The sequence below is a fragment of the Enhydra lutris genome, unplaced genomic scaffold (assembly GCF_002288905.1).
Source record: "Enhydra lutris kenyoni isolate GAN:26980312 unplaced genomic scaffold, ASM228890v2 scaffoldscaffold8, whole genome shotgun sequence".
Classification (NCBI taxonomy): domain Eukaryota; kingdom Metazoa; phylum Chordata; class Mammalia; order Carnivora; family Mustelidae; genus Enhydra; species Enhydra lutris.
The window spans coordinates 1,254,558-1,268,441 of record NW_019154092.1 but is presented as its reverse complement, the minus strand read 5'-3'; the positions used below and the strand labels follow the sequence as shown (position 1 = coordinate 1,268,441).

Below are 13,884 nucleotides of genomic sequence, written 5' to 3'. Positions count from 1 at the left end.
GCGCGCGTCTCCCCGCCTTGCACCGGGAGCTGCGGTGAGAGATGCCGGCGAGCAAGGAGGTCCCCCAGCCCCGCAATATTAGCAGCTCTGCGTACACGGATTTCTTGCACAACGCCTGGAATCGGGGCGTGGCGGGCGCGGCCCGGAAGGACCAAGTCCAGAGCCTCGGCAGGGTCCCCGCTGGGGTCAGGTTCGCGAGGGAGGGCGGTGCTGGATAGGTAACTATGTGCTCAGTGCGCCCTCGCCCAAAGGTGGAGACCCCAGGGGGGCGGGGCCTGAGACCCTATATCTCTCGGAGCGCCCCAGTCCTGCCACCGTTGCTATCCTGGATTTTTGTCCGTGCCGTCCTGCTGCCACCGCGATGGGCCTGGAGCTCTACCTGGCCCTGCTGTCCCAACCCTGCCGTGCCGTCTACATTTTCGCCAAGAAGAACGGCATCCCCTTCAAACTGTGTACCACGGAGGTGTTCAAAGGTGGGCCCAGGCCGACTCTTCAGGGGTCCATAGTCCTCGGGCCCTGCAGTTTCCTCTTCTTCCAAACAATTCCCGTAGTCCCAGGATGAGGAGAAAAAAGGCAAAAGAAATGTAGACAAAAATTATATTTCCGGGGTGCCTGGGTGACTCAGTGGGTTAAAGCCTCTGTCTTCCGCTCAGCTCATGATCCCAGGGTCCTGGGATGGAGCCCCTCATCTGTCTTTCTGCTCAGTAGGGAGCCTGCTTCCCCCTCTTTCTCTGCCTGCCTCTCTGCCTACTTGTGATCTCTGTCAAATTAAAAAAAAAAAAAAAAAAATCTTAACAATTATATTTCCATGCAACTTGTAGCCCATTGACAAGTGCTTCAGACAGGCAGAGTATGACAGGCCTCCAAGAACTCACGCTGTCCTTTTTGTTTGTTTGTTTCTTCTTTCTTAAAGATGTATGTATTTATTTTAGAGAGAGAGTGTGAAGGCTAGAGGGGTGGAGGGAGAGGGAGAGAGAGTCTCAGGCAGACTCCACACTCAACATAGAACCCAGGCAGGGCTCCATCCATGACCCTGAGATCAAGACCTGAACCCAATCCAAGAGTCAGGTGCTGGACCAGCTGTGACACCTAGACACCCCTACACATGAGGTTTTTATTTTTATTTTTAAAAGATTTTATTTATTTATTTGACAGAGTGAGAGAGCACAAGCAGGGGGACCAGGAGAGGGAGAGGGAGAAGGAGGCTCCCAACCAGAGAGCCTGATGTGGGGCTCTATCCCAGGATCCCAGGATCACGATCCAAGCCAAAGGCAGATGCTTAACCATCTGAGCCACCCAGGCACCCCTACCTACAAATGAGTTACCTTTTTTTTTTTTAATGCTCAGTTAGCCACCCTATAGTACATCATTAGTTTCAGATGTAGAGTTCAGTAATTCATCAGTTGCAAATAATACCCAGTGCTTATCACATCAGGTGCATACCTTAATGTCCCTCACCTCCCTCCCCCTTCCCCTCCAGCAACCCTGTTTCTTTTCCATAGTTAAGAGTCTCTCATGGTTTGTCTCCCTCTCTGATTTCTTCCACTTCAGTTTTTCCCTCTCTTTCCCTATGGTCCTCTGAGCTATTCCTTCTGTTCCACATATGAGTGAAACCATATGATAATTGTCTTTCTCTGCTTGACTTATTTCACTTAGCATAATCTCCTCCAGTCCCATCCATGTCAATGCAAATGGTGGGTAATCATCCTTTCTGATGGCTGAGTAATTAAAATTCCATTGTGTGTAGGAACCACATCTTTTTTATTCATTCATCTGTTGTGTTGAAGGGCATCTTGTGTCCTTCCATAGTTTGGCTATTGTGGACACTGCTGCTATGAACATTGGGGTGCATGTGCCCCTTCTTTTCACTACATCTGTATCTTTGAGGTAAATACCCAGTAGTGCAATTGCTGGGTCGTAGGGTAGCTCTATTTTTAACTCTTTGAGGAACCTCCATACTGTTTTCCAGAGTGGCTGTTCCAGCTTGCATTCCCACCAACAGTGTAAGAGGGGTCCCCTTTCTCCACATCTTTGCCAACACTTGTTGTTTCCTGCCTTGTTAATTTTTGTGATTCTTACTGGTATAAGGTGGTATCTCACTATGGTTTTGATCTGAGTTTCCCTGATGGCTAGTGATGTGGAACATTTTTCCATATGTCTGTTAGCCATTTGAATGTCTTTTTTGGAGAAGTGTCTGTTCATGTCTTCTGCCCATTTTTGACTGGATTTTTGTTTTTTGGGTGTTGAGTTTGAGAAGTTCTTTGTAGATCTTGGATACCAGCCCTTTATCTGTAATGTCATTTGCAAATATCTTCCCACATTCTGTGCACTGTCTCTTAGTGTTGTTGACTGTTTCCTTTGCTGTGCAGAAGCTTTTTATCTTGATAAAGACCCAAAAGTTCATTTTGGCTTTTGTTTCTCTTGCCTTTGGAGGCGTGTCTTGAAAGAAGTTGCTGTGGCCGATGTCAAAGAGGTTACTGCCTATGTTCTCCTCTAGGATTTTGATGGAGTCCTGTCTCACATCGAGGTCTTTCATCCACTTAGAGTTTATCTTTGTGTATGGTGTAAGAGAATGGTTGAGTTTCATTCTTTTTTAAAAATTTTTAAAAGAGGGGCACCTGGGTGGCTCAGTGGGTTAAGCGTCTGCCTTTGGCTCAGGTCATGATCCCGGGGTCCTGGGATCAAGTCCCACATTGGGCTCCCTGCTCAGCAGGAAGCCTGCTTCCCCCTCAGCCTACCACTTCCCCTTCTTGTGCTCTCTCTTTCTCTGACAAATAAATAAATAAAATCTTAAAAAAAAAAAACCTTAAAAAAATTTTAAAGATTTTATTTGTTTATTTGACAGAGAGATTGAGATCACAAGTAGGCAGAGAGGCAGGCAGAGAGAGAGGGGGAAGCAGGCTCCCTGCTGAGCAGAGAGCCTGATGCGGGGCTCCATCTCAGGACCCTGAGATCATGACCTGAGCCAAAGGCAGAGGCTTAACCCACTAGCCACCCAGGCACCGCGAGTTTCATTCTTCTGTTTGTAGCTGTCCATTTTCCCCAGCACCATTTATTGAAGAGACTGTCTTTTTTCCCTTTGGATATTTTTTCCTGATTTGTCAAAGATTAGTTGGCCATAATGAGTTGAAGGTCCATTTCTGGAGTCTCTGTTTAGTTCTCTATGTCTTAATGTTAGCCCTTTGCTAGAGGTAAAAAGCAACCTTAGCTTGACAAAAGCCAGACCTTCAGAATTCTGCACCATGTACTTTAACATATGAAAATCCTTTTGGAAACTCCCTTTGTCTTTACCCTCTCCCAACTTAAAAGTATATAACCAATCACTCCTTCCAATTCCAGTGCAGCTCTGCCCACAGGTCCTGTCCCATGCTTTAATACAAATACCTTTTGCTCCCAAACCATCAAGAATGATTTCTTGACCATTTGCTCCGAGCCCACATCATATCATTTTGGACGTTGATCGTGGGGCCTGAGTCTTCTCATCTGGTCTCTGAGCCTCTGTGTGGACTTGGTGAGTACTTACTTCCTGTCTTCTTTTACCTTCATTCCAGGAGCTTTTCACAGACTACGATCATAATTACTGGAACACTTTCATGGCAATTGCTCAGGCTGCAATCCTCTAGCCCATGGCTACTCTTAGGAGAGGAAAAAAGCTTGCTCTTTAGCTGGAAGCTAGTACCCTGGCCAAATGGCAATAAGATTCAGAAACCTGATGCCCCTTCTTAACTTCTGTTCTTATTCAAAGTTGTCTTTCTTAGGCATGGGACAGCCACCTAAATCACTAGCAGGGCTGCCAATCTTAAGACTCCTGTGTGAAGTTTCCTCCTCATTGGTCCAAGGGTATCCCCTCACATCTCTGGTCTAGCCAATTTTTGCCATGAAACTCCCGCCCAGAGCCAGCTGAAACCAGTGCCGGATTGAATTAAAACCCAGCTGGGGGTGGCATCTGACTTTAGCTCAGGTCATGATCTTAGGGTGCTCTGATCGATCCCTGTGTCCTGTGTCAGGCTCCATGCTCAACGGGGAGTCTGCTTCTCGCTCTGCCCTTCCCTCCCATTTGTGCTTGTGCATTCTCTCTCTCTCTTTAAAAAATCTTATTTTTTAAAAAGATTTTATTTCTTGGGGCGCCTGGGTGGCTCAGTGGGTTAAAACCTCTGCCTTCGGCTCAGGTCATAATCCCAGAGTCCTGGGATTGAGCCCCGCATCGGGCTCTGTGCTCTGCGGAGAGCCTGCTTCCTCCTCTCTCTGCCTGCCTCCCTGCCTGCTTGTGATCTCTCTCTCTGTCAAATAAAGAAATAAAATCTTAAAAAAAAAAAAAAAGATTTTATTTCTTTATTTGACATAGAGAAAGCGCAAGTAGGAGGAGCAGCAGGCAGAGGGAGAAGCAGACTCCCTGTTGATCAGGGAGTCGGATGTAGGGCTTGATCCCAGGACTGTGGCATCATGACCTGAGCCAGAGGCAGACGCTTAATGACTGAGCCACCCATGCACCCCTCAGATAAAATCTTAAACAAACAAACAAAAAACCCAACTGGGAACCATTTCCTAGGTAGGTTGGCTGTAAAGACTATATGTGCTGGAATGTTGCTTAGACTGTGGTGGATTTCCATCTTCACTGTTTTCTGTCAATGTCCCCTACTATTTAAATTACAAAATCAGGTAATTTCCCTTTGTGAAACTTTTCTAGTGTTTTCCATGGGTTAAAAAGGGTGAATTCTTCATAGCTCAGTATTTTGGTGTACCCATTTTGTAGCCTAGGATGCAATGGGTGAAGGGGGGGCGGTTTGGGAGGGGAGATGCCGGCATCCCTTCTGTGGGGCTGGGTGGTGGTCATAGCCATTTCCTTTGAGGGATGCCTCCAATCTCTTTGACACCAGGAAACTCTGACTTATCCTGCATGGAATAATCCCCGGGAGCATGTGTGGTGGTGGTTGGGGGCGTTCCTTGGTAATAGACCTTCTCTCCTTTTTTAGGAGCCTGGGATCTTCTTCATTTCCCAAGGTCTCTCCCTTGAAACGCTTTTTAACCCCCTGGAAACTATTCAGATTGCACGATTTAGGAAAAAGAAGACTGATCTGTAAGACTGCATGGCCTCAGTACTCCCTAGAGACAAGGGAAAAAAATGGCTCTTTTTTTTTTTTTTTTAATTTTATTTCTTTATTTGACAGAGAAAGAGAGCACAAACAGGGGGGAGTGGCTGAGGGAGAGGGAGAAGCAGGCTCCCTGCTGAGCAGAGAGCCCAATGCGAGGCTCAATCCAGGACCTTGAGATCATGATCTGGGCCGAAGGTAGACGCTTAACCTATTGAGCCATCCAGGCGCCCTGGAAAAATGGCCCATTAACGAGATGTTAAACTTCAATATGACCTATCAGTTAGATCTCTTCTGCTGGGAACAGGGCAAGTAGGCAAAGGTACAGCATGGCCGTAAGTCAGGACCCTGACCTAAGGATCTCTTGCAGAATGTGTTTGGCTGCTAAGCAGGCTAACAAGCTGCCTCCGGATATATTGGATAATGGTAGTTGAAAGAGGCCTTGTCCTCCTCCTAATAAACCCAGATTGCTGGAGGAGACACAGTCCATTCTGAGGAAGGGGATGTTGACAGTCTCACTGGTCCTCCTAATAGGCCCAGGTTATTCTTACTGTATGTGGGGGCTTCTCCCTCCTTCATTTTCCAGGTTGATGGTTATGATTGGAGTGAATTGTCTCTGGTTAGTCTGCCTCGGATGGACTTGAAGGGAAAATCCCAAGCTGCTGCCCAACAGAAACCCCTTTTGTTTCCGGAAAGTTCCCTGTCTTCTCTGGCCCAATATGGACTGCCTATCTTCAGTTGCTGGTGGAGGAAAAGCATGCATCTGCTCTTCCGTTCTGAGCTGCTGAGTTTTAGAACCACGGAATCCTGGGGTGCCTGGGGGCTCAGTTGGTTGAGCGCCTGCCTTTGGTCAAGTAATGATCCTCAAGTCCAGGGATCGAGTCCTGCATTGGGCTCCCTGCTCAGCAGGGGGTCTGCTTCTTCCTCTGACCTTCCCCCTCTCATGCTTTCTCTCTTTCTCTCTCTCAAATAGATAAATAAATAATAAATTTTAAAAAAAGAACTGGGAGTCCTTTCTCTTTTCTGCTTCCAGCCTTGCTGGCCACACCTCACCTCTTCCACCATCCTCTCCCTCCCTCCTCCTTTCCTCCTGTTTCTTTTTTCTTTTTAATTTTTAAAATATTTTATTTATTTATTTGACAGAGACACAGCAAGAGAGGGAACACAAGCAGGGGGAGTGGGAGAGGGAGAAGCAGGCTTCCTACCATGCAGGAAGTCTGATGTGGGACTCGATCCTAGGATCCTGGGATCATGACCTGAGCAGAAGGCAGACACTTAACGACTGGGCCACCTGGGCATCCCCCCTTCCTCCTGTTTCTGGACCACCTTGGGTGTGGCCTGCATGACTGGCTCCTGTGCCAGCCTGGTGCCTGGTTCTTTTTTTTTTTTTTTTTTTTTAAGATTTATTTATTTATTTATTTGACAGAGAGAAAGAGATCACAAGTAGGCGGGGGGGGGGGGAGCAGGCTCCCCGCTGAGCAGAGAGCCCTACTCGGGGCTCGATCCCAGGACCCTGGGACCATGACCTGAGCGGAAGGCAGAGGCTGAACCCTGGTGAGGGTTAAGTCTGAGCCACCCAGGCGCCCCTAGTGGTGCCGGGTTCTTAATCCCAGCCTCGAGGCCAAGGAGTGAGGAGCACCCCCTTGGACTTACACTGCCCACCTCATATTTCCCCACTGGTGTCCCAGGTAAAAATTGACAATGGGGAACAACTTGATTGACTTCTAAGTAAGATGTGGTTGTATTTACACTAATTTAAGTGTGTTGATTTCACTAAGATAGACATATCTTTAGACTTAGTAGCATTAAATGTACAACTTTTATCCTACCAAGGATTACTGAAGTTCAAAGAAGCTCCTCTTATCTCTTTTACAATTGTCAGCAAAAAGATGGCTTGCAATGATGGTTGATTTGTTGGTCTTCAAGTTTTGATGGGTAATCATTTAGATAGCTTTCAAAGTCTTTGGTAACCTGAAACTTTCGAGTTGTGCTTGGTTGATAAATTGGGCTGAATTCATTGGACATCTAAGCCTTTTCCAAATGAGATAAAATGTTAATGCACTGATTATTGAACACAGGTTTGTGCTTTCGGCTTCTCATTGCAGAGAAGCTAAAGATACTTGGGTCTGTTGGTAAACAGGCTTTGTGCTTTATTGAAAGATGATACTATGGAATCACAAGCTTTACTTTTACTTTTCTTTTTTTATTTTTAAGATTTTATTTATTTGACAGAGAGAGAGAGCACAAGCAGGGAGAGAGACAGAGAGAGAAGCAGATTCCCCACTGAGCAGGGAGCCCAATGTGGGGTTCCATCTCAGGACCATAAGATCATGACCTGAACCAAAGGTAGGGCTTAACTGACAGCCACCCAGGTGCCCAATGAACTCATATATTATAATGAACTCATATCAGATCTTGAGCCATGCTCATTTTCGAGTCTTTGTCATTTATGGTTATTGTTCTAATACTCTTGCAAAACACGTTTCATCTTAAAGGAGATTCATTAAAAGGGCTTTTGACGGGGCACCAGGGTGGCTCAATTGGTTGGGTGTCTGCCTTCAGCTTAGTCCCTGGATCAAGACCCACAGGGAGCCTGCTTCTCCCTCTGCCCCTCACTCCACTTGTGCATTCCTTCTGTCTCTCTCTCTCTCAAATAAATAAAATCTTAAAAAAAAAAAAAACAGAGGGTTTTTGACAAACACAGGATCTTGATATCTTTAAAATAATAAAACTAAAATGGATAAGAATTTCCAGAACTGGTGCGCCTGGATGGCTCAGTGGGTTAAGCCTCTGCCTTTGGCTCAGTTCATGATCCCAAGTGTCCTGGAATCGAGCCCTGCAGTGGGCTCCCTATTCAGCAGAGAGCCTGCTTCTCCCTCTCCCACTCTCCCTGCTTGTGCTCTCTCTCTCTCTGTCAAATAAATAAACTCTTAAAAAAAAATAAGATATACAGGAATATGACAAAGTATCTCTTTGTGAACAAATTGAAGCATTTAACTTTTCTCTACCTGAACCCTCTGAAGTCCACAGGCTCTCAGTGTTTGGGTGATTCTGTCGGTTGAGGGTTGGACTCTCTTTTTTTTTTTTAAGATTTTATTTACTTATTTGACAGAGACACAGCGAGAGAGGGAACACAAGCAGGGGGAGTGGGAGAAGGAGAACAGGCCTCGGAGGAGCAAGGAGCCCGATGTGGGGCTCGATCCCAGGATCCTGGGATCATGATCTGAGCCGAAGGCAGACTCAAAGACTGAGCCACCCAGGCGCTTCTGGACTCTCAGTTTTGGCTCCGGTCCTGAGATCCAAGCACAGCGTGGAGTCTGATATTCTCTTTCCCTCTTCCTCTGCTTTCTGCCCCTTGCGTGCTCTCTTTCCCTCTAAAATAATCATTAAAAAAAAAAAAAGGTGTTTTTATTAAAGCATGGGGACCTTAGGGAGAAAGAACTGCATTGGGGTTGGAAGGTGCAACTAATTATGCATTTTGGGATTGCGCGGAGGGGGGGGGGGGGGGGGGGTGAGTAGAGATAAAGGGAGTCCCTGAAGGGATTTTGAGAAGACTAAACAGGATCCTGGAGCTGTGGCTATTGTCAGCTAAGGTCGTGTTTTGCCTCTAGCAAAGCATTAACATTAAGGCAGTTGTGAGTTCTTTGAGGAAAGTCATGCTTTGCCTGTTTCAGATATTTATCAAAGGGCTGCAAGTTGTAAGGAAATTTAATTTTATCTACATTTCATTTGCCTTTGATCTCCTCTGGTAACTCACCAGAGATTGTCCTCTGCTGTGTGGCCTTGGACAGGTTGTTGGACCTTTCTGAAACTTAGTTTTCCCTTCTGAGAAGGAGGATAATATTACTTCTACTCTGTAGGACTGGATTCTCACAGTTCCTGCCTTGAAATCCTGTATTTAAAGTCCTAAAGCCTCAAAGACCCAGTTCTGGCTGGGGAAGGGAGAGGGAGGGCACAGCAGGTGTGGGTCTTGCTCTGAAGGCCTTTTTTGACTTCTTTCTCCATAGGGCAGCTCCAGAGCAAGGAGTTCTTCCAGATTAATATGCTGTGGCAGAGGGACGCCTGGGTGGCTCAGTTGGTTAAGCGGCTGCCTTCGGCTCAGGTCATGATCCCAGGGTCCTGGGATCGAGTCCCACATCAGGCTCCTTGCTCGGCAGGGAGCCTGCTTCTCCCTCTGCCTCTGCCTGCCTCTCTGTCTGCCTATGCTTGCTCTCTCTCTCTCCCTCTGTCCCTGACAAATAAATAAAATCTTTAAAAAAAAAAAAAAATATGCTGCAGAAGATACCCGTCCTCAAAGATGGTGACTTCATCTTGACTGAAAGGTGCTCTGCCTCCCTCCCTCCTTCTAAGCCCCTAGATCCCCTGGCCTTTGGCTGTCCCGTTGTGTGCCCTCTTAGACCCTATGCCGCAGATGAGGGCAGAGGGAGGTGTGTGGTGAGAGCTGACACCTAGGGTTGGGGGTGACCAGGATGCCCGAAAGCCGATGCAAGATAGCGCTGTACCTCCCTTGTCTTCGACTGTCTTTCTGGACCCTAGGGCCTCCCCAACCCCATTGGAGGGGCAGTAGAAGAGAACATGGGGGCATTTGTCCAGTTGGACAGAGAGCAAGTTCAGCACATGGAAGCTGAAAGGGCCTCTCCTGACTCCTTAGGCCACTCTCCAGAGTTGGCCAGGGCCTGAGGGAACAACTCACAGTGAGGGCCAGCCACCAGGCAGGCAGAGGGTAAGAGGTCAGGCAGCTACAGGTGCAATGGCCAGAGGACCTGTCAGGGGTGACCCATGACAGATCTGAGGACAGGCTTTCCCTCCAGGTCCTCAACCCAACACTGGGACATGCAGGGGGCTTAATGCAAGACTCCAGAGGCTCAGAGAGCCTTTTCTGAGCTGTGTGGCCTTGGAGGAGTGACTTAATTATTCTGAGGCTTAGCTTCCTCACGTGAAATCTCTACCTCATGGGGCCGGGGGTGGGGGCTGCTATGGTATCACAGATATGGGCCTCTTAAAGGGCCAAGCGGTCGGTGTGGCCCAGCGTCCATGCTGGAGACAATGAAGGAAGGAGACTAGGGAGGATACAGTCAGGGGCAGTGCCCAGGAAGCTGTGGATGAGAGGGGAGACATCACGTACAGAGAAGCCCCAGAGCCCCACTGAGGGATGGGAGCAGCTAAGGAAAAAAGACATGAACCAGGATCCTCACAGCCACTGTTCCTGCTGGCCCTGATCTGTAGCTCCGCCATCTTGATTTACCTGAGCTCTAAGTACCAGACAGCAGACCACTGGTACCCGTCCGACCTTCAGGCCCGCGCTCGTGTCCACGAGTATCTGGGTTGGCACGCCGACTGCATCCGGGGCACCTTCGGTGTGCCCTTGTGGACCCAGGTGAGGAGAGCCGTCTGGGGGTTGTTGACCGTCAGGGATCCAGGAGGAGGCAGGGACGCGGCCTGAGCCCACCCTTTGCCTGTCAGGTGATAGCACCACTCAGTGGGGCCCACGTGCCTGAGGAGAAGGTGGAACGGAACAAGACGGCCATGGACCGGGCGCTGCAGCAGGTGGAGAACAAGTTCTTGGGGGACCAGGCCTTCCTCACCGGCCAGCAGATGTCACTGGCTGACCTCATGGCCTTCGAGGAGCTGATGCAGGTGTGAGCTTGGGATCTGTGGGCAGCATCCCTCCTGTCGCTGCCCTCACTAGACAGAAGCCCTCAGGCAGGCCTAGAGACAGCTAGGAATTTGCCCAGAATCACAGAGCAAGGTTCTGTCTGAACTGATGCTTTCGCCCTGAACTTCTCCTTCCCTCCTGGGTGTGGTGTTTCATGCTGGTGCTCCAGGGCCCTGAGGCTGGCCATATTTCCCTGGGCCTCACATGGGAGTTGGCAGGGTAGGGGGAGGGTGCCCAACACCTGTGCTAGTGGTTCTGGTATTGGGGCCTCAGTATTGCTGTAACTTTCCCATCCTCTTCCCTGCAGCCTGTGGCTGTTGGCTATGACCTCTTTGAGGGAAGGCCGAAACTGGTAGCATGGCATGAGCAAGTGGAGGCTTTCCTGGGTTCTGATCTGTTCCAAGAGACCCATGGTACCATCCTGAACATCCTGGAGCAGGTGGTCAACAAAAAATTTACAAAGCCTTCCCCAGAAGTCTATCCGAATATTCTGCTTCGTATTTCCAGGATTCACTGAGGAGTCTGGAAGGGGGAGCTGATGGTTGGAGGCCAGGAGATTAGGCATAAAGAGTCATTCTTAGTTTCTTACTTGTCCTTTTTCATCCCTCTGTCTTACCTCAGTCTCTTGTTTCTGACTCCTGGAGGAGCTCTACCACAGGTAGGATGCCTGATGTCCTGGGCAGTGCTGCTTCTCAGGTATAGCACATATAATCAACAGAAGGCTAAAATCCACCATATATAAAGAGCTCTAGAAATCCAATAGCATGAGGAAGAACAAATCAACTTAAAATCAGCAAATGTCATTGGTCTTTTAAGTATAATGAAGACTTGGGGAGACGCCTGAGTGGCTCAGTCAGTTAAGTGTCTGCCTTCAGCTCAGGTCATGATCCCAGGGTCCTGGAATCAAGTCCCACATCAGGCTCCTTGCTCAGCAGGGAGCCTGCTTCTCCCTCTGCTGTCGCAGCCGGCATGACAATTGGATTAAGGACCTAAGGATAAAAGGATGGTGAAAAGAAACCAAGAGACAAAAAGATGGGGGCAGGAGGAGCACTGAGGAGGATATCCAACAGTGCTGTTTATTCACCACCTTGCGGACATATATATAGTAATAACACAATAGAAGAAGCAATACATCAGTGTCTGGCTAAATAACCGCAAGTTCCCATAATAAGTTTCACTATTAACTGATGAGGGAGCAGGAGGCTGGCTGAAGACAAAGCAAAAGCTGGCTCCTTGCACCCCTTCTCCACCCGCTCCCCTCGGTAATGTGTGTGACATTCCTCCGGCACCCCTGACCACCGTAAAAGACAAATAGTTAGCTTGAAGAGATCACAATCCTGCAAGACAGGAGTCTCCCTTGGTTTACAAATGTCCTAGAGATCTACAAAGAAGTTACCTTATCAATAGCACAATTTCCAGAGGCAAGTAACTCCTTTCCTCAAGCCCTAAATAAAGTTAAATTTCTTCTAAACCCAAATCTCACTAACAAAGACACTTGATAGCAGAAATGTGAATGGCTTGCCAAAAGACAACGCTGATCAAGCCACAAGGCCTCCGGTATCCCGGCACCTTGTAGGCCCTCTTTAGCATATGAAAGCTCCGTTGAAACCTCCCTTCCCCTCACCTTCCCCCAACCGCAAGGTACAGAACCTGCCATCTCTCACAACCCGGGGCAGCAGCTCTTCCTGCCCACGGGTCCTGTCCCCGTGCTTTAATAAACCACCATTTTGCACCAAGATGTCTTAATTCTTTCTTGGTCATTGGCTCCAGACCTCAGCCCACCGAACCTCACCTAGGTTCTAGAACTTCATCATTAACTATAAGCAAATCTCATGACGCCAGGCGGTTGATGTTAGCACTATTGTTCTCTATTGATACAAGAAGTTACAGCAAACTAGGGAGTAATTTATGAGCTGTACTAGGACAACAAGGATCAGCTAAGAATTCATCACCCCAACCACATTGTTCCCTTCTGTTTGGGGAACGTGTGGGAAATCATGTAGGCGAGCGCACGACACATAGCACAGACCCTTTCTAAGTGCTACTCAACTTTTCCCGTCCATAACCTTTTGTTAAGGTATTTGGACCTCAAAAGGAGACACAAGTCAGGGCCTGGTTTGGTCCTCGTCTCAAGCCTTATCGTGGCCTCCCACACTCTGCCTTCCACTCTCCCTGCTTGTGTGCTCTCTCTTCCTGACAAATAGATAAATAAAATCTTAAAAAAATATATAATGAAGACTTGGGATGCCTGGGTGGCTCAGTCGGTTAAGCATCTGACTGTTGATTTCGGCTCAGATCATGATTTCAGGGTCTGAGATGGAGTCCTGTGTCCAGCTCATACTCAGCACAGAGTCTGCTTATCCCTCTCCCTCTGTTCTCCTCCAACTTGCACGGTCTCTCTCTCTTTAAATAAATAAATAAATAAATAAATAAAATCTTTAAAAAAATATAATGAAGACTCAGACACTTGAAGAAGAAACCAAGAATGATTTGTTCTATTACATGGTCATATTATATGTAGTAATAAAATTATGTCCCAGTAACCCTCATCATAGTTAATCCAAGTAACCTTATAGATAACGAGCCAATATATAACATTGTGACCAGGGCAACAAAATGGTAAGAAATCCATTAGAATGGCAAGCTCCTAAAGTATATAGATGACTTTTCAAGGGCTATGGTAATGGTTTTTGAAATCTGGGAAACAGAAGACTTAACAAGCACTCCTGTCTTCTAGTGTGGTTTCAGCATAAGAGAAAACAGGGGTTATAGGTTGTTGCAGAAGCCACCATGTGTATCCCCCAGATCTGTCTTTGTGACAGAGCCCACACCAGTTACTTTAATGGAGAGAATTTAACATAAAGAATTGGTGGGGTGTCTGGTTGGCTCAGTTGGTTAAGTGTCCCACTCTTCATCTTGGCTCCGGTCTCAATCTCAGGGGTCATGAGTTCAAACCCTGCATCGGGCTCCATGCTGGATGGGAGCCTCCTTAATAATAATAATAATAATAAACATAAACATTAAGAATTGGTCACTGGGCATTATAGAACTCAGGCAGAGAAAACCCAGATGATTAAAGGGACAGCCACTAGCTCTAGGGCTGCGGGGGACCAAGGGAGGAAATTGGAATTCTCAAAA

General features: G+C 47.5%; 1 protein-coding gene across 1 annotated transcript; it reads left to right on the top strand.

Moving 5' to 3' along the window:
- Window positions 1–324: 324 nt before the first annotated feature.
- On the top strand, window positions 325–11,538 carry LOC111142607 (glutathione S-transferase theta 2B). Its single transcript, XM_022495910.1, has 6 exons — window positions 325–473; window positions 9,098–9,128; window positions 9,356–9,412; window positions 10,317–10,467; window positions 10,554–10,727; window positions 11,054–11,538. Exons 1-6 carry the CDS (start codon window positions 362–364, stop codon window positions 11,261–11,263), a joined length of 735 nt encoding a protein of 244 aa, XP_022351618.1. The 5' UTR covers window positions 325–361; the 3' UTR covers window positions 11,264–11,538.
- The last annotated feature ends 2,346 nt before the right edge of the window (window positions 11,539–13,884 follow it).

Bases quoted from the DNA above. Each gene is read 5' to 3' on its own strand.
- LOC111142607 (XM_022495910.1), top strand. From the start codon at position 362: ATGGGCCTGGAGCTCTACCTGGCCCTGCTGTCCCAACCCTGCCGTGCC. The intron at 474-9,097 runs GTGGGCCCAGGC...CTTTCTCCATAG, and splicing joins TACCACGGAGGTGTTCAAAG to GGCAGCTCCAGAGCAAGGAG. The intron at 10,728-11,053 runs GTGTGAGCTTGG...TCTTCCCTGCAG, and splicing joins CCTTCGAGGAGCTGATGCAG to CCTGTGGCTGTTGGCTATGA.